Source organism: Natator depressus, chromosome 9 (genome assembly GCF_965152275.1).
Source record: "Natator depressus isolate rNatDep1 chromosome 9, rNatDep2.hap1, whole genome shotgun sequence".
NCBI lineage: Eukaryota > Metazoa > Chordata > Testudines > Cheloniidae > Natator > Natator depressus.
This window is the reverse complement of record NC_134242.1, coordinates 32,325,663-32,349,756: the sequence shown is the minus strand read 5'-3', so window position 1 is coordinate 32,349,756 and position 24,094 is coordinate 32,325,663. Positions and strand designations below refer to the sequence as shown.

Here is a 24,094-nt window from a genome sequence, read left to right as displayed (position 1 = left end):
GTGGATTGTCAGGGACATTTCATCACCAATATTAGGGTGGGCTGGTCAGAGAAATTGCATGATGCTCACATCTTTAAGAACCCTGGCACTGTTCATAAACCTGCAAGCATGGATTTTCTTTCCCAAACAGTTGATTACCATTGGCAATATGGAAATCCCAATAGTGATTCTGGGGGACCCAGCTTACCCCTTGTTCCCCTGGCTCATGAAGCCATACATTAGCCATTTTGACAGCACCAAGGAAAGGTTCAAATACCAATTGAGCAGGTGCAGAATGATAGTTAGTAGGTTGAAGCAATGCTGATAGTGTTTACTCGTTAGATTGGATCTCAGGGAGAAAAATGTCCCAATGGTTATAGTCTGTTGTGTCCTGCATAATATCTATGAGGCAAAGGGGGAAAAGCTGCCTCCGGGGTGAAAGGTAGAGGTAGAGCAGCTGACTGCAGACTTTGAACAGCCAGACAGAAGGGTCATTACAAGAACTCAGTGCGGAGCTGTACGGTTGAGGGAGGATTTGAAAGAGCACTTTAACAGTTTGCCACAGTAGCGTTCTCTGCTGCAGTGCTCTTTGGCCTGGAGTTTTGGGTGCTGCTAGGAACTGGGTAGTGCTTACTGTACATTTATAAATATGACTGTTTTCCTAAGCTTATCAGTTATGTAGTGCTTGCTGTTCATTTATAAATGACTTTTTGTTTTTCTGAACTGATGAGTTATGTGATGTTTGCTTCACATTTACAAGTACTGTGTAATTTGAGTACTACTATCCATTCTGCAGTATGTGTTGTGAACTAATAAAGATCATTTTCAAAAAATAGAAATGTATTGAGTGGCAAAAACAGTGCAGAAAACAACAGGCAATGCAAAGTCACTTCAAGAACTGTTATTCTCCAGCAAGCTGGAATAGCTGTATAAATCTTCCATTTTTATTCTCTTTGTTTTAACAACAATGGTGGGACCTTGGTATGCGTGATTGAGCTGGCTCTGTGCATTATTAATCAAACAGTTACTTTTCTGATTATTCCTGTGATCAAGTGTCCTTATGAACACACTATTTGGTTTCAGTTCCTTTTATTTACTGCCTTTTTCAGCACAGGTGTATTTCACTAAATTTACAGCATAAGCAGGTGTGATTGCAAATATTAGCCTTAATTCTTCACTTTGTCAGTAAATGAAAAGAAGTCAATTTTAACACAACCCCATTTTTTCCCTAACAGGATTGCTCATTAAGTAAGCTCTGTCATTAAAGCTTACAATATTTTGCCTAAAGCTGTATCATTCATAATCAACTTCCCTTTTTATATATATATAACCTTTATTTAATCATAACATTAAATGCCATCAAGTTCCCTATTTTTCACTACTGTATCTGGCACATTATATAATCGCTAATGTTTGATATAATTTTTTTTTAATTCATTCACTCAGTCACTGGGAAAAAGGGAAAGTCTTTCTAGCTGCACCAGTGATACACTTTTATGAAAGGCTGCAGCATTTCTGAGTTTCCTCAGTATATTGAGGAAATCTAGCCATTAGACCTTGAGTTTTCTTTTCTCAGAACTCTTCTCTCTTTTGTAAAATATCCTTAACATCTGGGGAATTCTTAAATAGTAATAACTCGTAACTTTGGAGCCTTATAATGTACACTATATATGTAGTGATAAAAGACTCCCCTAAACGTAACTTCGCAACCCACTTCAGAAGACATGGGACCTATCAATTTTTTATTGCCACTTGTTTTGGAAGTTCTGCATAACTCCCTCACAGTTTCATGAGTCATGAATACTATATTCATCCCAAACTCAAGGCAATAAAAACTTCATAGCATCTTATATATAAATAGACTCCCACTCACACATCAACAGGAGTAGCCCATATTACATTAGGTTTTTTGCATGAAAGTAGTGGCATTCTACTTAAGAAAGCACTTCCATTGTAAGTTCCTGTTTTAGGCACTTGCAACTCTTCAGTGAAATTACCCTGTAATTGTTCATGTACTTTTTCCAACCCAAAGGTGATTTTGTTTATATGTATGGAAAGGTTTGTTGAATCTGATTTGGTCACTTTTGTATGATCAGTGAATTAAGTAATCCTTCATGCCAGGATATATAAGGAGTTACATTACCCACATATCCTTAGTTTCCTCCATTTCCTCTGGCTCTCCTTGCTAGCTTGTCATTCATACTTTGTTGCCCCTACTTAAAGACCGTTGTAAATAATTAAAATAGCTAATATTAGTTTTAACGGTTAGATCATTTAGATAACTTTAGTCCTATGAAGGAAATACTCTGGTTTTTCTGAGATTCTTGGTGGTTCCTGGATTCAGATCCTTATGAGTAGGATGGCAGACTCCATAAAAGTGACCAGGTTTGAAGAACGCCCATTTTAGAAATAAAGAAGTAAAGAAAGATTTAAAATTGCATATAGTACATAAGCACTGTATTAATTTTCCTTATTGGAAACAAGCATGCACTGAAGCTGGTCTTCAGGATATACATATGCCTATTGCGTAGGCATTCTTTCATCTAGAAATATATACACATTAGCTTACTCAGATTGAATATATGGTGTGTAAAGCAGGGTTGTTATATTTATTTTAAAATTACTGCCCTTTCATTTTTAGTGTGCTCTTTATCTCATATAATAGGAATGGGCAACAAGGAGGAACTGACAGGTTTTCTTTATGCTCTTGTGAAGGGACATGCCCTCACTCTGGCTTGGAGGAGAGGGAGACTAACAAACCCTTCTGGGCCTGTTCAGTCCTAATGAGGCACACCTGCAAGGCTAGATCAGCCTGGAATGGGAAGAACTTAAAAAGGGAAACCTGTCACAGGAAGGGTTGGTGAACAGGAAGAAGGCTGTTCCATCTCAGATTGCTGACAACAGAGACAGGTCAGCTGAGAAGGAGATAGTCACAGGCCGGATCTTTCCTGAAGCTGCACTGACTGGCAGCAAAGCAGTATGCCCCAAGTGGAGGGGCAGAAGGTAGGCCCCACTAAGAGGCAATAAACTGATAGACCAAGCTCATAGATCTAAATCCTGAAAGACTGCCTCAGAGAGAGACCACCTTTGCCTTTATTTGTTTTCAACCAGATTTTTGTCTGGGATTCAAAAAAAGAACTAGATAAGTTCATGGAGGCTAGTCCACCAATGGCTATTAGTCAAGATGGTCAGGGATGCAATCCCATGCTCTGGTGTCTCTAGCCTCTGATTGCCAGAAGCTGGGATGACAGGGGATGGATCACTCGATGATTGCCTGTTGTGTTCATTCCTTCTGAAGCACTTGGCATTGGCCACTGTTGGAAGACAGGATACTGGACTAGATGGACCATTGGTCTGACCTAGTATGACTGTTCTTATGCTCCCTTTCTTGTGTGTTTGACTCATAGAACCCCCTCATGTGTTATGAAATATGGGGGGAAAGAGTGTGAATGATGGACAGTAATCCCCGGGGGGGGCGGAGCCCCTGGCACCCATAGCCCTTCATAATTATAAAGCAGTCAAGATCTTAATGAAGACCCCTCTAAATCAACATATTTGCAGGCTAAATATTAGTCCTTTTCTACACAGTGAATTTGCCTCAATTACAGCTATCACTTGCTAGCTACCAGTGTAGCTGCACTGCCGCAAATCTCTAGGCCAGTGGTTCCCAGACTTGTTCTGCCGCTTGTGCAGGGAAAGCCCCTGGTGGGCCAGACCGGTTTGTTTACCTGCTGCGTCCGCAGGTTTGGCCGATCGCCGCTCCCAGTGGCCGCAGTTCGCTGCTCCAGGCCAATGGGAGCTGCTGGAAGTAGCGGCCAGTACGTCCCTTGGCCCACGCCGCTTCCAGCAGCTCCCATTGGCCTGGAGCAGTGAACCGCGGCCACTAGGAGCCACAGTCAGCCGAACCTGAGGACGCGGCAGGTAAACAAACCGGCCCGGCCAGCCAGGGGCTTTCCCTGTACAAGTGGCGGAACAAGTTTGAGAACCACTGTTGTAGGCTTTATCTCTACTGGGAAAAATGCATTGTGTTAGATAATAGGTTAGTCTTTTAACAAAGACCGTATTAAACATAATTTTGTTCTACATGTGGACAAGGACAGTCATGATTAAAAACATGCTTCATTGGAAACAACATAGTTTTATAACGATGCTCACTCAATAATACCATAACACCTTGTTAAATTGAAAGATCTCTGACTATATTCCTGTATAATGTCTCTTTAAACAAAATCTAACTGTTGTAATGATTGTTTTGTTTCTGATATTTACATATGGCAAAGATTTATAAGCTTGTTAAAACTTATTAAATAAATAATTTTTAAAAACCCATAACTGTTTATAATTATCTCTAGCATAGACTTTTGCATATGAGGCAAACTCCATCTTCTTGACAGAACACTATGGGGGCATCTTCACAAAGCAATCCTTACATATCTTTCCTTCCCTCGTCTTCCTCCTGTGGGTTTTACTACTGGAGTGGATGAGCTGGGCTAGAGTTTCCACAGCAGTTATAACTCGGTCATGTTGCACGTATCTACTTCTTATATTGTTGCATATGGAGCCCAGTCTTGCTGATCTTATTTATATGTGTAGTAATGCTGAATTCATTGGTGTAAGAAAGGTGAGCAGGATTTTGCTTGTGGTGTTAACTTCAGTGCCTTAAGATATGTAGTATGCCCAATGTTAGGGGGCCAAATCATGTTCCACTGAAGTCAGTGGAATTTTGCCATTGATTTCAGTAGGAGCAGGCTTGGGCCATATTGAGTGTGGTTGTTGTGGTAAGTCAAGTATTTTACAAGTAAATAGTTAACATTAATGTAGCTTTTAGTGCAGGTAAGAGTGTGTGCACAATCTGGGACATCCCACCTTTACCCTACAATGGTCTCAAGGCATAACCTGGTTGATTTAGGCACCCCACCCTTTCCCATCCTGGGCTTGGGGCATAAGGCACCCACCCTTACCCGTCCTGGGCTCAGGACGAAACTTGGTCAATTTAAGTACCCACTCTTACCTGTCCTAGGCTCAGGGAATAGCCTTCTGCGGGTTCTGCAGTAGGAAGCAGCAGCCATAGTAGGACAGCAGCAGCCATGAGCTAAGAAGCAGGGAGTCACGTTCCATCTAAACTGCACCAAGACAATATAATATTACGTTGTTAAGAAGCATTTCTTCCCTAATAGCACCAACAGTGACTGAACAAACAGACAAATCATAAGATGTGTAAAGAAAATTTTTCAAGATAACACACTGTACCTGTGCTTTCTCTCAGAAAGGATCCCTACCTACTTGGCAGAATGATCACCTTAGAGCAACAAGAGAGAAAGGAAATGAAGAAAGGGGACCAGGATGGTTGGGGTTAATTGCGGCGCCCACCCTCCTGGCTAAATGGGTAATGGGACAAGGCCCACGTTCATGGGGAGGGATGGTTCTTCGAAGAAAGCAGGATCAGGCCCAGACAAGCAGGGACAATACAGTCTGCAAGCAACAACATATGCAAGCCAGAGAGAGAGAGAAAGGTTAAATGCTACACTGTTAACTGTGAGCAATAAAGTTATGCAAACACTTGAAGGGATTCTATTGACATTATAATAATCATAAAAGCAAAGCCCCTTAAGATGTGTATATAGGCTTCTTAACAGTTTTCCTGTGCTGTGTTTTATATATTTGAAGGACATCATAATATTTGAATAGGAAAAACATGTTTTGGTTAAAATCATATTCAAAATGTCCCTTTGCCCTCCTGTATGTTTGTTTTTTGTAAGATTAGGTTTCTTAGGAAAACAAAAGAAAAGCTATTTAGATGTTCCTGAAACTTGCAGTTTCATTTCAAGATAACTAAGAACTTGTGGGTAGTGGGTCACAATTCTGAAATGAAAAATAACTCAGCCAGTTCTGATACTGCTGATCTTTATTCATTAGTACATACCAATCCTGTTGGTTAAGATTCTGTAGAAGTTACTCTTCCTTTGTGCTTTTAAAGTGACAGCTCAGCATTTGTTCAGAATTAGCAACAAAGTGATTATTTTATATATTACTACTATTTAATACTTTCAAAACCAGCACTGATTTCATCATAACTGTCTGATACATTGAGTTTACTCTTTTTCACTAGTGGGATTTTGCTTTCTTTTTTTTTTTTAATGGATCCTGCTAGATGGTATAAAGCAGTAGTTCTCAACCTGTTGTTCGCAGACCCCTGGGGGTCTACAACCTATGTCTAAGGGGTCTGCGAAAGGTTGTCGTTACCATGGAACAGTAGTTTTCAACCTGTGATCCATGGACCCCTGGGGGTCTGCTGACTAAATCTGAGATTTCCAAAGGGGTCCGCACATCCATTTGAAATTTGTTTGGGTTCCACAAATGAAAAAAGGTTGAGAACCACTGTTATAAAGCATCTGTTAGTGATCATATAATAGTGTAATACTTTGTCTCTTTATCCATGAATCTCACAGCACTTTACCAGGTCTTGATCCTTAGAGGTGTCAACATCATGCTGAGCAGAATGGGGGAAGCAAAGGTGACTCTGTCCCGCCTTTCTGCCTCCCTCAATTCTGGGCCTGGCTGAAAGGCTCTTTCACTGGCCCAAGATCACCAGCATCCAGAGTGCTTTAGCCACCTACTTTCTAATTTCTGACCCACATCCTACACAGTGGAGGAGAGCAGGTGATCACCAGGAGGATTTTTTAATGTCATGGGGGCCCCTTTAGGCCAGCTTTAAGTCCCCCTTGCATCACTGGAGTAGCACAAAGGGACTTCGTTTGGCATTAAAGGCTCGATCCTGCACAGCCCAACCTAACAGTCACTCATAATTACTAAACAGTAAATAGAGAGATAATATTCCTTACCTAGAGCATAGGGCTGTTATGAGGATTAATTAATGAACATTTCTGAAGCTCTTGGAAGATGAAAAACACCATATAAATACTATTATTAATTTTAGTCTCTTTGTCATTTGAAGCACATTAGTTATTATGGAAACCATGAGGCATAAGTATATTGGAATGATGTCTTCAAGTACCATATAGCAGTTTATATAATGGTTTGAAATCTTCGTATAATTATTTTTGAAATATAGGAACCTATCAGACCGTTTTTTTGTGATCAATATGGTATGAATGCACAGCACACATTTTGTGTGTATTTACTGAATCTTGTCAGAAATATGCATGTGGCAGGGAAAGGGTTATATGGCCTAAAATACTTGGCCAGTCATATTTTTCTTTGAAATGTTGATTTGGCTGCCTTTGGCTGAATGAGGTTTACATGATACTTTTGTGAGCAATCCATAAGATGTGGTACTGTAGATGTAGGCTACTCACAAAATCCAAGCACCCTTGATCACATTGTGAACAGTCCCTTTCTTTTCAGAGTAAGGTTCCACTCAGTGCGATTAAGGGTATCAAAATCTGGCCCAAAATGACTGAAAAAAAAAGTCCTTTTCCTCCCCGCTCCCAAACACATTAATAATATGTTGTCAAAATGGAAAACTAGGCACAGACTCTACAGCCACAGGAGCAGGTGAAGTCTGGGCTTGTACCCATGTATGTGTTCGCTGAATTTGTCTCTTTATTTAGAGTGACTTTAACCTAATTGTATCTCTGACGTGAATCCTGATGCTAAGAGATGCCAATAAGATGCAAGCACCCTCAAATCCCACAGATTTTTGTGGCAGTTAAGGGTGCTGAGCACCATAGAAGATTTGGCTCATCATCACCTGCTAATATTTCCTGTTAAGCTACTGAGAGAAGTAAACAGAGAGACTTCATAAACAGAGAAGGAAAACACCTGCACAGAATGTAATATTTGTTTGATGACTTCTGCTGAGTAAGTCGCCCACACATAGTGCTATTAAAAGATCTGATACTATTTTTGCATTCATTTCCAGAGGATCTCCTAAAGTATATGTAGAGTAGTCTGAAATTATTCTCTTACACTAATAATACTTATATGGTATTCTACAACCATTAAGTAATTAATTCTCAAAACACCCCTCTTTAGTGAGGAAGTAATATTATCCCTATGTTATGGATGGAGAAACTGAGGCAGAGAAGGTAAAGGACTTGCCCAAAGTTCCAAAGAAAGGCAATGGCAGAGCTTGGATAAAAACTGCTATTGGAAGCAGCTACTGCTATTTTAGTAAACTAGCTTGAGCTGAGCTAGCACAAGTCTGTCTCCCCACTCTGGGAATCACACCTCTCTACTGCAGTGTAGACAAACCGTAGGAAGTCCTTGTATTTGCTAAGCAGTAATTGCAGCTGTGCTAAATTCTTCTGGGTTCTGTAAGTCTTTTTATAGGATACAAACAAGGAATGTTTTCATTTGTTACAGAAACCTAATTTTATCTTGGCTTTAAAAATAATCACCCCATTTATTTAAGCGATCAAGTGGATTATTGCTGTAATGTGATTATTTGCCAAGATAACAGGATAATGGGAAACTGTAGTTCTGTATCACCACTTTCAGTTTTTCTCCATTCCTCCTCACAGTTGCTCTGGGAAAAAATAAAAGATTCAAATTACCATTATTAAATGAATGGCAAAGAAAGATCAGTTATTCTCTTCCTCGGTCTGGGGCCCAGGAACTCATAGACAGAAAAAATATCTTGAAATTTAGAGCTATCAACAGATTCCTGTGGTCTAATGCTACATTCCTCCAGCGTCTGGTAAGGTCACTGCTGAAGGAGCAGAGGAACAGCTGGGAAAGAGAACAAAGCAGTCAGTGGCACCCCTTGGAGGAAAGAAGAACTGAGCCCCAGGAAAGAGCTGATAGAGCTAAACTCAGCTTGGTTTTTTCCCCCGTTCAACAGTTCTTGTGCCATGGCAAACAAAAGATAGATGTTCTGATTTGCTTTGCTGTTTGGTTTATGATGTCGACTGAATTTATTTTGTAAAGATCTATGGGGAAAGGTAGAGAGAGAAAAATCCCATTTTTTCACCTCTGTTTGCTAGTTCCTGTGCTGATGGAAACTGCCGAGTTATATTGTGTTTCTTCCCGTACCCTATTTGCTAGGAGCCCAGATGACACAGTGTTTTACCCAGGGCATTACTAGTACTTTACTTTTTTCAGGACAGTATGGTCAGTGTATAAGCATTCAAATTTTAAGCCCAGTCCTTCTGAAAGCCCTCACAATGTGCTAAGCTCCTTTGGTTCCAGTGTGACTTGAGTGCATGTGGTGATGCCCAGAGTTAAGTCTTGTGTTATGAGAACACATTAAAAATAAGGTGACTTTTTAAAAATACACAAAATAAAATTTCAAAAAGGAGTTTTCTCTCTTCAGCGTGCTCCTTACGTCAATTCAACTGTCTTGTCAATCCATTCTCAAAATAGCTATTGCCCTTAATAGAAATTCCTTGTGTGGCTGGTGGCTGGATTGGCCCTTTTGGTATCAATTCTAAAGCCACATTTTACCCTTGTATTTATGTATGGGGTGCCCATCAATCTGATTCATATATCTGACAGCAGAATTTGGTCATCGACTTCGATTTTATATTTCTGGCTGTTCCTCTTTAAATTAAAAAAAGAAGACAGAAATTGCTTTAAAAGTCCCACTTAAAACAAGAACATTAAAATTCAGTTTAATGCAAGCGTTTGAACAAAGTAGAAAAAATAAAGCATCTTACTCACCCTCTACAATTCAAATAAAAGGTTTCCATGACAGAGATGAGTGGAAGCCCAGAATGTTGGCATTGGACTCTAGCTGCATGCCAGAAGAACTATAGGCAGAGAAAGGGGCACATGGACTGCCTGGATTTTGCCTCTTCCAAAAAATTGTGGAGACACCACATGCTGTGGGTCCTCCATTATTTTTTTCTGAAAGTGCCTAATGGGACATGCCTAGCTAATGCATATATTTGTGCATATAAGAGTAAAGACTGTGCAAATTCCAGGTTTCCTCCAATCCAATCCTATCCCAACAAATATAGCTAAATCTTCACTTGAAAGATGTTTGCTCTGCCAGTTCAGGCCACTGAATTGTTCTGGTCAGTGTGTTTCCTGACAACACCCTGCATCTTCTTATTTCAGCACCTCCCTTCCTGTTTTCCTTATTTACTGCTCAGTTGTTTACATAGCTGAGTGCTTGTGGTTTTATAGTCCTTTCTCTTCAATAAAAACTTTTTGCCCAGACCTTTAGCTATATAGGAGAAGACAGAGAAATCTAAATTCCATTTGTCCCTCTGCTTGCCAGTTCCTGTGCTGACTGAAACTGTAGAGAGATTTACTCTGTTTCTTCCTCCCCTGGTTTCTTTGGCATATGGGTCAATATCTACATATCAAACAATAGGATTGCAATTTGTAACATATATATATATATATTTTCCACTAGAGAATGGTCAAATCTGAATCCCTTTGAATTTAAAGGGGTGGGAAGCTGGATTTGAACTCTGACATTTTAACTCATTCCTTTATTTTGGATTCTGGGCCAGGTCTAGAACTAGAACCGGAGTTCTTTTCAATTTGCATTCAAATTCTGCTGAAATTTTGTGAGAAGCGGCTCTCACAAGGTTTTGGACACAATGGTGGAAACCTCATAAGAATAGCAGATCTTGCAAGACTTCCCTCACTTTGAGCTGAATTTTCATAATAGCTCACAGAATTACAGTTCCATTACATTAGCACCTCAGACTCTACCCCTGATTCAGCCTTTAATCCCGATCCTGATCCCTCACCTAAACCTAATCTGACCCCAACCATCACCTTGCTGAACCATTGCTAATTTCCACTGAAACAATGGTGCACCAGCAGGGGGTAGCTGTGTTAGTCTGCATCCACAAAAACAAGGAGTCTGGTGGCACCTTAAAGACTAACAGATTCATTTGAGCATAAACTTTTGTGGGTAAAACTGCCACTTCTTCAGATGCATGGAGTGAAAATTACAGATGCAGACATAAATATACTGACACATGAAGAGAAGGGAGTTACCTTACAAGTGGAGAACCAGTGTTGACAGGGCCAATTCGATCAGGGTGGATGTAGTCCACTCCCAATAATAGATGAGGAGGTGTCAATTCCAGGAGAGGCAAAACTGCTTCTGTAATGAGCCGGCCACTCCCAGTCCCTATTCAAGCCCAAATTAATGGTGTTAAATTTGCAAATGAATTTTAGTTCTGCTGTTTCTCTTTGAAGTCTGTTTCTGAAGTTTTTTTGTTCAAGTATAGCTACTTTCAAATCTGTTATAGAATGTCCAGGAAGATTAAAATGTTCTCCTACTGACTTTTGTATGTTACCATTCCTGATGTCTGATTTGTGTCCATTTATTCTTTTACATAGGGACTGTCCGGTTTGGCCAATGAACATGGCAGAGGGGCATTGCTGGCATATATAACATTAGTAGACGTGCAGGTGAATGAGCCTCTGATGGTGTGGCTGATGTCGTTGGGTCCTCTGATGGTGTCGCTAGAGTAGATATGGGGATAGAGTAGGCCACGAGGTTTGCTACAGGGATTGATTCCTGGGTTAGGGTTTCTGTGGTGTAGTGTGTAGTTGCTGGTGAGTATTTGCTTCAGGTTGGGGGGCTGTCTGTAAGCGAGGACTGGCCTGTTTCCCAAGGTCTGGGAGAGTGAGGGATTGTTTTCCAGGATAGGTTGTAGATCGTTGATAATGTGCTGGAGAGGTTTTAGCTGGGGGTTGTACGTGATGGCCAGTGGTGTTCTGTTATTTTCCTTGTGGGGCCTGTCCTGTAGTAGGTGATTTCTGAGTACCCGTCTCGCTCTGTCAGTCTGTTTCCTCACTTCCCCAGGTGGGTATTGTAGTTTTAAGAATGCTTGATAAAGATCTTATAGGTGTTTGTCTCTGTCTGAGGGATTGGAGCAAATTCGGTTGTATCTTAGGGCTTGGCTGTAGACAATGGATTGTGTGATATGTCCTGGATGGAAGCTGGAGGCATGTAGGTAAGTTTAGCAGTCAGTAGGTTTCCAGTATATGGTGGTGTTTGGACCCTGTCCTACAGTTCCTTTGAATCTATGGGTAGGACTGGAGCTCCCCTTGCTTTGCCTGAGCTCCAGGAGCATGAGTGTCACATCAGTCAAAGCCACCTCCTATATTGCATAATTAACACAGTTATGCTGTTTATGCATATCAAATAGGCTAAAGGCACCTAGCAACCACCCCTTCAAGCAGCCGTGCTGGGGAAGGGAAAAGAGAGGGGTGAAAGAGAGAAGTATTGCTGAATGGAGCTACAGTAACCCACACTGACGATCAAGGAATGACATTCTGACACTGCTGTGTCATGTGTGTCTTGATATTGTTCAGCATGTGATGAGGCTGAATTCCAGTACAGCAATGTCTTCACAGAAACACAATGCCAGGATGTAACACTGTGATTATTGTGTTGCTCTCTGTGACTCCATTTGATGATGAAATGGCTCACCAGCTTTTCAGGGTATCACTCACTAAATCAACTTCACCTCTGGCCTAATCAAACTGAGAATGCTTATTGCCTCCCACTAAAAAACAAGACAAGCAAAAAGTACCTTGGAGGCTGTGCATAGTTCCCACCATACTACCCCTCGTGGGTCTGTAGACATGCAGATAGCATAAATGGTGTGGCTTTCTGATCATGTAGCGGCCCACTGTTCACAGTTCTACTCGCACATTAGGGCACTTGTGTAGAAATCGGCCTCTCTGTACTTCTCCCTGGTCCCTCATCTCTCCTCCAGATGGCATGACTCTGGTTTTTGGTCCACAGTTACACAATGCCCCCTTTCTGAATGGAGGAGTAGCCATGAATAAGATTTTAACTCTCCCTGGGGCAGAATCAAATTCCAGTGGGAAAATCCAATACAAATAGTGCAGATTGCCTCGGGTCAGACTGAGAGCTCCATGCACCTCATATAACTCTACAAAGCAGGGTAACTTCTGTGGACTTGGTGAGTCAACAAGAGAGACAGTGCCACTTTGGCTCCATTCTTCCTTCTGTGCTTACTGGCCACATCTGGCTGATAGTTGTGCTCTCATCTCCCTCCTGCCTCTCAGCAAAGGGGATGATTTGGCCCCATGTCTCTAAATGAGAATAGTTACTAGCAAGGAAAAGGAAGGGTATTTCATCTACTGCCTACCTTTTATAAACAATGACCTGGCCTAGCTATATTACGGGATGGATATAGATAGATGATTATCTCACATTGGCAGGAGCTGAGGTTTATAGGGGGTTGAAAAACTGACGAAGAGAGGAACGTTGTATCTAAAGCTGAAGGAGTAATAGCCTTCCCACTGCTCATACTGAAACTGCCTGTGCATGTGTTTAATTGTACCACTCACAAATTCCTTCGTGTGTCCCAAATGAGCTATGATTTCAGTTATCCTTTCCTGAGGCACCTCTGTTTTGGCTCAGAGTGACTCCCTCAGCCAACAGTAGAACTCTGGTACTAATAGCAACCACAATCTTGAACAACTGTCAATTGGATTTTGCACCAAGACCATGTCTATACTAAAAAGAAAAAGAAGAAAGATGCCCATCAGTTCAAAAAGGCATAGAAAAAGCTCAAGTGACTTTTGGCACTTTTACCACTCTGCTAGTTAAACCTGCTAGATAACAGGTATAACTAATACAGGGGTAAAAATGGGTCTGGTTGTGGGAGCCTTATCTATACTAAGACTTCCACCCGCACTAATGATGGTAACACCTTGGCAGTGTAGACAAAGAGTGGTTTCCTCCTCTCAAGGAAATCAACTTACCAGAAAGCCAGTAGAACTAATTTGGAATCCTACTTTGCCTGCCCTACAATATGAGTGATACAGATCTGGCAATAGGACGATTGCAGTTATATCCATAGGGCATGGTCAGTTTGTCCTATATCTAGAAGTGTTCTTAGTTCAGAGTTATGTGCTGCAACTAGCTAATGCTGACTCCTTAATTCTCCCCAACATGAATGCAGAATACAACAGAATATTCAAGCAAGGCTCACTCGCTGGTGCGTTGCTTACAAGGGACCTGGAAGGGGGAACTGGATCTGTTTTCTTGTGTGTTTTGTAACGAATTTTAAAGAAAACCGGAAAGGTATCATTTTGTTGTTGCTTTTTGAACCTTAAAATATCAGGAAAATTGAATGTTTTCTTTCCTGTTTTTGCAAGGAAACTACTTAGATGACTCAGAGATGTGGGTTTAAGAGTGTTCTCTGCTGTTAATTGAAGGGATGAGAATGGCAGAGGTGACGTCTTACTGTTGATAGTGAGGGGGTATGTATTTGAATCCACTCCCTGCAAAAACTATATATATATATATATAAAATCCCTGGCAGAAATCGAAGGGGGGCACGTGACCCTCTCATGCCCTCCTTCACGCATTGCCTCTGGGGGGGGCGGTGCATCCCTATTAAGGAAAGGATTTCTCCCAAATGGTTAAGTCAAATAAATGTTAATAGTTAATCAGTTTTCACTTTCCTGGTTTCTCCTGATGTGCTATACCTTCTGTTCCTCAGTTCTTCATAATCTTTCAGGAAAACAAGGTAGATAAGACCTGAATTTCTAATGTGAAAGAAAAAATAAAGCAGAAAGAAATATTTTTTTTAAAAACAAAACCTCTCAGGCTTTCTTTATATATTATATAAAAAGCAGAAATGGCACAAATCCATATTTTTCCTTTTCAGATCATATTTTAAAAGTTTACATACAGAAAGATATTTAAGCAACAGAAATAATTCAATTATGTGCCAAAGCTGTTATATGGATATTACATAGATGCATATCTATCGAATGTCATCTATAGTTTCTATAAGCATAATTCTATCATGTTTGCTACTGATACCTTCAGATACATTTTGTGGCTTGATGTAATTAACATTTTAGGAGACTAAAATGTACTTACTCCTATGCATTTCATTATTGCCATTGTCTAGTAAACATATATGTTTGATTGCCATAGGCTGGGACTAATGGTTATATGGCTCCTGAAATCCTGAAGGAAGAGAATTACTCCTACCCTGTGGACTGGTTTGCTATGGGATGTAGTATTTATGAGATGGTTGCGGGTCGAACTCCATTCAAGGATTTCAAAGAAAAGGTCAATAAGGATGACGTGAAAAAAAGAACCTTGGAAGATGAGGTGAAATTTGAGCATGCCAACTTCACGGAGGAAACAAAAGATATTTGCAGGCTGTTCTTGGCTAAGAAATCAGAGCACCGTTTAGGAAGCAGGTATGGTTTATTTCCCATGTTTAAGCCTAGATCAATTATGCAATCATTATTTCATACAAATGGAGGCCAAATCCTAAAGTTTCTGCAAAGACCTCAATCTTCCTTTCCATTTCCATGAATGGAAGTGATCTTGCTCTAGCAGATCTCTCTTGGGAGAGCATGGAAATGGAGGAATGTTGCCTCTGTTGTGTCAATCCCCATTACCTCCCCAGAAATGCGTAGTAGCTCCTCTTTTGGAGCTTTGTAGGGTTTTGAGGAAGGGGAGGAGCCGCCTCCATAATATTCTCTTCCCCCTAGACAGTGAATATTCTAGTATATATCTGCATCTAAGATAATGCTACTTGATTGCAGAATGCTTGGTCTATGTCAGCACAACTCTTGTAGAAACTGTGCTGTCAGGGTTACAGAGCAGCAGCATGAAGGGACAACCCCCAATAAGCCTGCAGGTATCAGGGTTGGAAGACTGAACCATTTGTTTCCTACAACTGGTATCCTAAACCTTCTCACTGACAGGCCAATGTAGTGGAAACCCACAGAGTTTCCTGGTCCTCTTGCCATCATCCCAAGGCTATTTGGAAGGGAGAGTACACTTGGACTTATGTCCTTATTAGGCAAAAATTCCATTTGCGGCCTTAATGGGAGTTTTGCCTTTGAAAGGACTGCTGGATTTGGCCCTGAGTCAGCAATTCTAAAGATTCTTTGAATAATAAGGTAATTGGAAAGCTAAACATTATAGTATTTAACTTTTCAAATACCTTTGTAGTGATACATGGTGAAAGATTCAATAGCAGTACTGTCTAGACAGAATAAATACAAGACAATCTATAGGACGTGTAAGTACACTGTAATAAGATATAAAGGAAATTGGTGGTAGCTAAATTTAGAACACATAGTAACTTTCATCAAACATGATTGTAAATTTATCTACCAATTCAAGTCGTTAAGTTTTCCAATATAACGTGATTGAGAACCTACCAAAAAGTAGACGAACAGACTCATTTAAGACAGTCATTTCACATTTTATGTATATACTACACAATAATACAGAGAAATCTTCCGTTGAAATTACTGGGAGTCTTTTCTGTGTAAAGATTGCACATTTTTCCTTAAAACTTTTATTATAGCACTGTGTGTTGTGAAGGGTATGGTAAGTAACAGTTTATGAAGCTAGAAAATATGGTCTCTATCACTTGTTTAGCAATAAAATATAGTATTCAGTAACCAATACAGTAAAATTTGTGAAACATATGGTAATTAGAATAAATTAGTGGTTTCTATTTTGTAAAACTTGTTATTTGCCAATAGCCCAGATTGCTCTCTATGCAGTGTTCAGTGTTAATCTGAATGCCACTTTGTGACACTGATAATGCTTGCAGTGAATATAAAACTCCTGTTTGCAATGGAGGGGCTTAATGTGAAGATGTATAATTAATATTCTTTATTAATAATTATTTTAATTAATATTATTTAATTAATATTATTATTAATAATATTAACGTCATACTGCGTTTACAAAGAACCTAAAGATATTTGAAAACACATTGAAGAATGGCATAGTAGATCATATAACAGTGTTTTATATCTAATGTACAAGTGAAGACTTGTATTTGATTTTTTCAAGGATTTAGCAGGGAAGTGTGTATCATTTTATCACATGAATCTTCTCTCCAGCAGGGCAAGTGTAATAGCTACACAGCTTTTTGACGGAAGAATGTCCAAAATACACATCTTTGCATACCAATATGATATGGTCATGGTTTGATCAGCCACATACTGTATTTCTGTGGGGATTTCAAATGTGAACAGAGGCTGTGATTCCCCGTTTTTTGTCGTTATAAGGAAGCTGACAATTCTAACACTGAATGAAAACTGTAGATACTATTCAGCAACAAATTATCTTACAACACAGCTGACAGAAATTGCCTGGTTTATCACAATAATAGTAATACTCTTCACTTAGAGCATTCCATCTGAAATCTCAGTGTGGTTTTCATACATTTAGACTCACAACACCCCTGTGAAGTAAGCTTTATCACCCTCACTTAAAAGTTGGGGAAACTGAGCCTTTGAGAGTCTGAGTGAGTTGTTCAAGGTCATACAGCAAGTCTGTGGAAGAGCTAGGAATAGATTGCTCTTCTAATGGAACCACAATCCTAGTCATGTACTTTCACCACAAAACCATCTCTCTGCCTACTTAATGTTACATTAGCCCTTAGTGGTGCGTGGGAGAAGCACCTCAAGACAGTTATTTGTGCTAAGGTTTTTCATTCTGCCACTTTGATTTTTCAAAATATGCTGCCTCTACTTTCTTTGCTGTTTGGTGCCACTTCACATTTTTGGGGGCCTGGGAAAAGGATCCCACTTCTCCCCACCAAAATTTCTACCAGCCCAACAAGTAGAACTACAGATGGAGCAATTTACCCTGTGTTTTATGACACTTGGGGGAGAGGAAAGGGGACTAGTTATCTGTAGTGGTACCTTGAAGTATTGAGGGAGGGACACAATGGAATCCATTAAGATAATGTCCCATTTTTTCTTACCCTCCCTTCAATACACAGTTTAATGAGAAATGGGCAAGGAGAAGTCCAGCCTTTCTGTACATGATGTTAAAAAAAAATCCCTGTCTCTGCCTATTACACTGGAGATATTGTTCAAGAACAGCTCATCCTTATGTAAAGATTAGCCTTGTAATTCTGCTAAGGTCAATCAGACCTTGGGTTATCTACATAAGTGCCTGTTGCATAAGTTAAAGCTGCTCAAGGGCAGCTTTAATTTGCATACCTGACCTTTTGAAAATGTTCTAAATTTTGTACCCAAGACTCAGAGTTTTTGGCTTATTCTGGAGAGATAAGCACCTTTCTCTCCACTCTCTGACTCCACTCTCTCTCGTTTGGAACTTGCTCACCCCTCTCCCATGCTGTCCCATGGAACAGTGAAATAGTTCATTGAGGAATGTTAACTTGAGAGAAGTTAGACAGGCTCATTCACTTTTTCTGTCACCGTTTTGTAAACATCAGATTCACGCGGGAAGGGGTCATGGCTAGGTAGAAGAAGCACCGTATTAGTAGGTGCTTTTAGATGGCATTCCTGTAGCTTCATATTTTTAAAAGATAAAAATTTATTCCTGATGGTATCAAAAGAAAATATATTACATAAAGAGGGGGAAACACTGCAGTAATCCATTGTGGAGCCTACACCAAGTTCTGTTGCTTTTAATAGCATGTTATAGAAAAGCAAAATAAAATAAAGTCTGCATGAATATGCTGAGTATGAAATCACCCAGTAACTCTATAGGGTGACTGACAGAGGTGCTAGAGTCACAAATCTGTGAGTTCTCATTATCTGATCTGCAGCTCTAATGCACTTCAGGCTAATAAAGACGGTCAGCAATTGACTTCAGGCTCCACAGCTGTACCGGTGTTTATGTGTCACTAACTGAGCTAGCTAGGTTTTGCAAGACCATATGTAAAAATAACATAAGCTCTGTTGATCTAATCTGTGTTTTCCTACTGTGCTCATCGCTGTAGTATACATCTCCCTTGCCACTTCTTGATGGGTAACACCATCTCTGTGTACCTTTGAGGCCCATCTGGCTGCCTCTGATGCTTCTCAGGCTATGGCTATGCTCCCTTGATCACATTTTTTTACAAGACTGTGGCCTCTGGAGACATGCTTACATGAATTAGGCTGCCAGGAAGTGAAGCTAAAGTGCAGTTTTCTGAGCAGGAGTGGGCAGTGAGGGAATGGGAAGCAGTGCAAAGGGAATTAAGGATGCTGTTCAAGCTGAATGGTCTGTTGTTGTGCATGGTGCAGGCCCTTGGCAGAGCAGAACTTTCTGTGGTTACATCTGCATCTGGTCACTAAGTAATGGTGCTTTTACACATTAATGAAGATGATTGGCTTTAACAGAAATTTGCATTATCTCTTTCTTTTAACCTTGTTGTAGGTAATCATATCCATAGAACATCCTGTTCTTCAGTATTGTCCCATAGTGCACTGTGAATGTGTGAAAGCGTGGTCTTTATTTAGTATGTGACTTTGTAAAAAAGTGTGATCAGAAAACTTCAACCCATTAACAACGTTGCTATTTACTGAGGCCAAGGAATAGAGACAAATCTGTTTTCCTGGTATTGTCACGAAAGCTTGGTTCTTCATACTCCTTTAACTCATGTAGGGCCCAGTCCAAGCTGTATCATCCATATATACAGGAAAAGAAGAACTCAATTTTTCTCCCTGTTCATAGCTTCTTCAAAACTCAGGGCAGGTCTACACATTAAACCCTGCACTGCTGCAGCTGCACTGCTGTAGCACTTCAATGAAGATGCTACCTATGCCAACTGGAGGGCTTCTGAGGTGACTATAGTTAATCCACCTCCCCTAGAAGCCATAGCTATGTCAATGGGAAAACTTATCACTGTCTACAGCAGAGGTTAGGTGAATTTAACTGTCACTAATGGGTGTGGATTTTTCACACCCCTGAGCAACATAGTTATACCAACCTAATTTCATAATATAGACCTGGCCTCAAAAGGTTATCTTTGCACATTCTTGACAGCTAAAGTTGCAAAAGTGGCACATTCTAGGACAGGGCCTACATCAAGGATCATAGTATGTTTTGATTGTACCCTTGAGACTCAGATTATTCCTGTTCTGGGGGTCATCTTGGGATCTGAATGTGGGCCCACATTGCAATAGTTCATGTGTTCCTGATTCTCCTTCAAGAAAAGAGAACCTTAATTCAGCCCATTGCATGGACTGCAGTTATTCTTTCCAAGATATACTTATTTTGAAAAAGTCTAAAAACTGTTTGATTCATTTTATTTTTAATTCTTGTGTGAGTTTTATTAATGTTTATATTCATAGTAGTAAGGGGCTAAGATAGCTTTAGCTATAGAGGGTCATTGGGTGTGAAGGTGCTAGGAAATGTGCTTGCATTCCTTTGCTAGCATACCAATCTCTGGATCTGATCCTGCAAACTCTTGCTCATTTGAGTAGACCCATTGAGCTAAGTGGGGCTACTTATGTGAATAAGAAATACTCATGAGAATAATGGCTTTTGTATTGGGCTTTGTGTGATTTTTTGTGTGTGCGCGCACTGTGGACCAATACACATTTCAGATGAGACCACAAATATCAGTTTTACTTGTCACCAGTTTCACACTGAAACCACTGTTTCCAGAGTTGACAGCTGAGTGCATTACCCATTGAACCACCTACTACAGTTTCCTGGAATTCTTATTCTACCTAAACTAAAGCAAATTATCTGGGCTTTTGTTGTTAACAATAGTCCTAATATTTCCCCCTCCTTAGCTTTAGTTCCACTGAAAACCTGACTTTCCTAGCTGAAAAGTACAAAATATCTTGATCCCATTATGCACCTGACAACCCTTGGCTTTTGAAAGACTATACAAAGGGATGGTTTAATGAAACCCATTTAAAATTAAAATAGACCCAAGTTGTGCAATTGAACTTTCCCAAAATCTAGGAGTGTCCACGTGTGGAGCTATAATTCGGCTTTGGGGCTCTCTCTGTTGTATATATATATAGTTCACCTTCATTAGCTAGCTAGCACATCACAATTTTGACTGACAATCTCTTGCTTTATTGCAGGAGCAGTGACGATGATCCAAGAAAACATGCTTTCTTCAAAACAATTAACTTCCATAGGCTGGAGGCAGGCCTCATAGACCCCCCTTTTGTGCCAGATCCATCAGTTGTCTATGCCAAAGATGTTGCAGACATTGCTGACTTCTCTGAAATCAGGGGGATTGAGTTTGATGACAAAGATAAGCAATTCTTCAAGAAATTTGCGACAGGTGCTGTCCCTATACCGTGGCAGGAAGAAATTATCGAAACAGGACTGTTCGAAGAACTGAATGATCCTAACAGAGTAGCTACTGGGGGATGTGCAAACAGAGGTGAAGCCAAGTCAGGAGTTTGTTTGTTGTTATAAATATCACATCATTAACAAAAAGGGTGAAAATGCACCACAAAACTTTCCAGATTCTAACAGTGTTTCAAAAACTCAGCTAAGCTGTTTAACAAGAACCGATCAACCTAAAATATGACATCAACAGGACGAGCATAAGCTGAGTGGATATTCTACTACTTTGTTCTAGCAACAGAGATAATCTGTTTATTGTGTTGGAAGCTATCAAGATGAAGAATCAAGTTTATTTTAGTGTAACCCCTCTGCCTGTCAGAGTTGGCAGCAACAAGGGCCGGGTTCAGTATCTAGGGGTTCCATTCCAATAACACAATGCAAAACCGGCTCGAGCCCCCACCCAGTGACCTGGGACAATTATATACCACCCCCGCTGGGCGCCTCTAAGAGGCAATACTTCCCCTCTCGCAAGCACAGAGTCTGAGTGTAGCAAAAGCCTTTTAATAACAGAGAGAAACAATGTGGCATTATGTTGAGGAAACACCACCAACAGGATTCATAACACAACCCATGAGCAAAAACCCACCCCAAGCAAATTGGGCCTTTGGTTCTTGAGTCCAGCAACCCAAAAGTCACCCAAAGTCCCAAAAGTCCAACAACCCCAAAGTCTCTGTCCCTGGTCAGTGCAGCCCCAGAGTTCAAAAGTTTATCTGCAGAGTTTTACCTCTCAACCTGGGTGGAAATGGGGGGGTTAAGGGGCACCTTACATGGTCCAAAGCCAATTGCCCAACCTCTCCATGGGGCTCAGCTCTGCTCTGCTCCACCAGCCATCCCACGAGTCGCTCTGCTCTGGCAGCCGCTCCGCTCCACCAACCATCCCATGAGCTGCTCCAGCCGTCTTGCAAACTGCTCCGCTCCACTCCACCAGCCGGCCCGCGAACTGCTCTGCAGTATAGCTTCGGCCCCCCCCTCCACTACTTAACACAACGCTCAGTGATTTCAGCTCTTAGTAATTTTACCTCTTTAGCGATTTCAGCTTGTAGTAAGGGAGCCTCAGTGCTGGTACACCATTGGCCCAAAATGATTTCAGCTTAGCAGCCTGTAACTAAACTCCTGTTGGAATCAAAACTAGCTCTGATATTCCACAGGGCGGGGGGGGGGGGGAAGAGAGAGAGAGAGAGAAGACAGTGCAATTGGCATGTTGAACCCTCACCGGGGGGGGGAGGGCCCATACTACCAGGCATTAATACCTACCCCCAGCCTCTCTCCCCTCACTAGGTTTTGGAACCCATGACCCTTGCCTAGCAAGTGCTGCTTAGTTGATGGTGAGTCCCTCCATCATAACAAAAGGCCAAGAACTGTTCCACTGACCTTGATTCACATAATCAGGATAATAACTATTTATTCCTGCCCCAATAACAGAGAAACTAGGGCTCCTACAGCAGCCAAATTGACCATCTAGGCAGGGTGGGTGTGCCTATGCAAATGAGATCAGCCCCTGAAGTTCTTTTCCACAACCCACCACTACTCGCCACCAGATGTCAGGGTAGAGTTCATCCTGGCTCTGCTTACATCAGGAAACATAGAAGGATAGCACTCCATCACTCTGTGTATGTGAACTATGAAAGCAATAACAGGGTGAGGAGGCACTTGTTCTGAAAATGAATGAGTCTGCCATTATAATACACTCATTTCCTTTCTTGATCTCTCTCTCCCTCCCTCCCCCCCCCCTCCTTTTCTTAATTCAAATGTTTCTGGTTGTTCTAAAGTTTTCAATAAAGGCTTTTAAATGATGAAGTAATACTCTCAGTAATTAGACAATGAATTTGGACTTCATGCATCACAGCAAATTTAAGAGTCTTTTGGCTATCTAGATTTCTCAGTTCACCTTAGTCACTGAATGATTCAGTAGTAATATGTCCAAGTTCTCATTAATATAAAAAGTTCAGCAGGAATAAGGACGGAAAGAATAGGTCAAATTCTCCTCTATCTTAACTTAATCAGACTGAGAGTGAACTAGTGAATTTGAGAAAAGAAATTGACTTAATATTGTGTAAGCTTATGCTTTTGAGTAGTTATATTACAGCTTATATGAAGAAATTGATGTTTGATTGTGAATGTACTGTACATTCATTTTTTTTTGTTACCAAGTTCAACTTTCTAGCAGGTTTCCTGATATACATGTCTATATTTGGTTTAAACTGTAGTTTAAATTAAACTACAAATAGATCACACCAGCTTGTAACTGGCCTTTAAAAAGAGAAGTTTCTAAATATAATACCAATGTTAATTCAATCAGCCACAAAAATAAAATACATTGCACTATTTTTATAAGTGATATGGAAAAATGATGTATGTAAGTTGATATAGTCTAAATGTACAGTTTAACCAGTTCTTGAACAAAACTTTATATATTTCTGTTTATTTCTAGTTTTGAACACCCTGAAATTAATTCATTTGAGACTCAATTCTGCAAAAACTCTATACCAGATTTAATGTTTACTACCAAGAGAAGTCCTAATGACTATTCATACGTTAGTAAGTACTATACTATGTAGTAACTACTAGCAGAATTAGGCCCTTTAGTCCACCCAACTTCTGCTGATTTCAATGGAAACTGATGGTATTCAGCTCCTTAGAGCACTGGACCATTAGCACCCAGTCCTGCATTCCTTACACAGGCAAATCTTCTACTGAACTCAAAGGTTTGCCGCTGTAGAAACTACAGGATTAGACCTCTACATCTGATACACAAAGGAATTGGTAAAGATACACTGCGTCTATAACCACCTATAATGTACACTATTTGGGTTTCAATAACATTAATAAACTATTAACAGAATAGCTTTGCTCATGCCAAATAATGTAGCTGTCAAACCGTAAGTTTCAGATATTAAAAAAAAATGATCTAACATCACAGGTAAACAAATAAATTTGCTAATATGGTTCCTAACTTTTGTACAGAGGTGATTAAATATAAAAGGAGTGGTTTCTTTTTCTTCTTTTAAAAATACTTCTCCAATTCTTTTCTTTCTTATTCTGCAAGTTAATATGAAAGATGTTATACAATATCTGTTGGATAATTCTGTTCATGAATGCTAT

The 24,094-nt window shown here is 40.3% G+C and overlaps 1 protein-coding gene across 1 annotated transcript in view; it reads left to right on the top strand.

Annotated features, from left to right (window-relative positions):
• Nucleotides 1–21,978, top strand: part of GRK7 (G protein-coupled receptor kinase 7) — a 30,536-nt gene extending 8,558 nt beyond the window's left edge. The window contains exons 3-4 of the mRNA XM_074962966.1: nucleotides 14,837–15,108; nucleotides 20,719–21,978. Coding sequence (XP_074819067.1) covers nucleotides 14,837–15,108; nucleotides 20,719–21,061 — 615 coding nt within the window. The 3' untranslated portion in view covers nucleotides 21,062–21,978. The remainder of the gene's footprint in view (nucleotides 1–14,836; nucleotides 15,109–20,718) is intronic.
• Nucleotides 21,979–24,094: the final 2,116 nt, after the last annotated feature.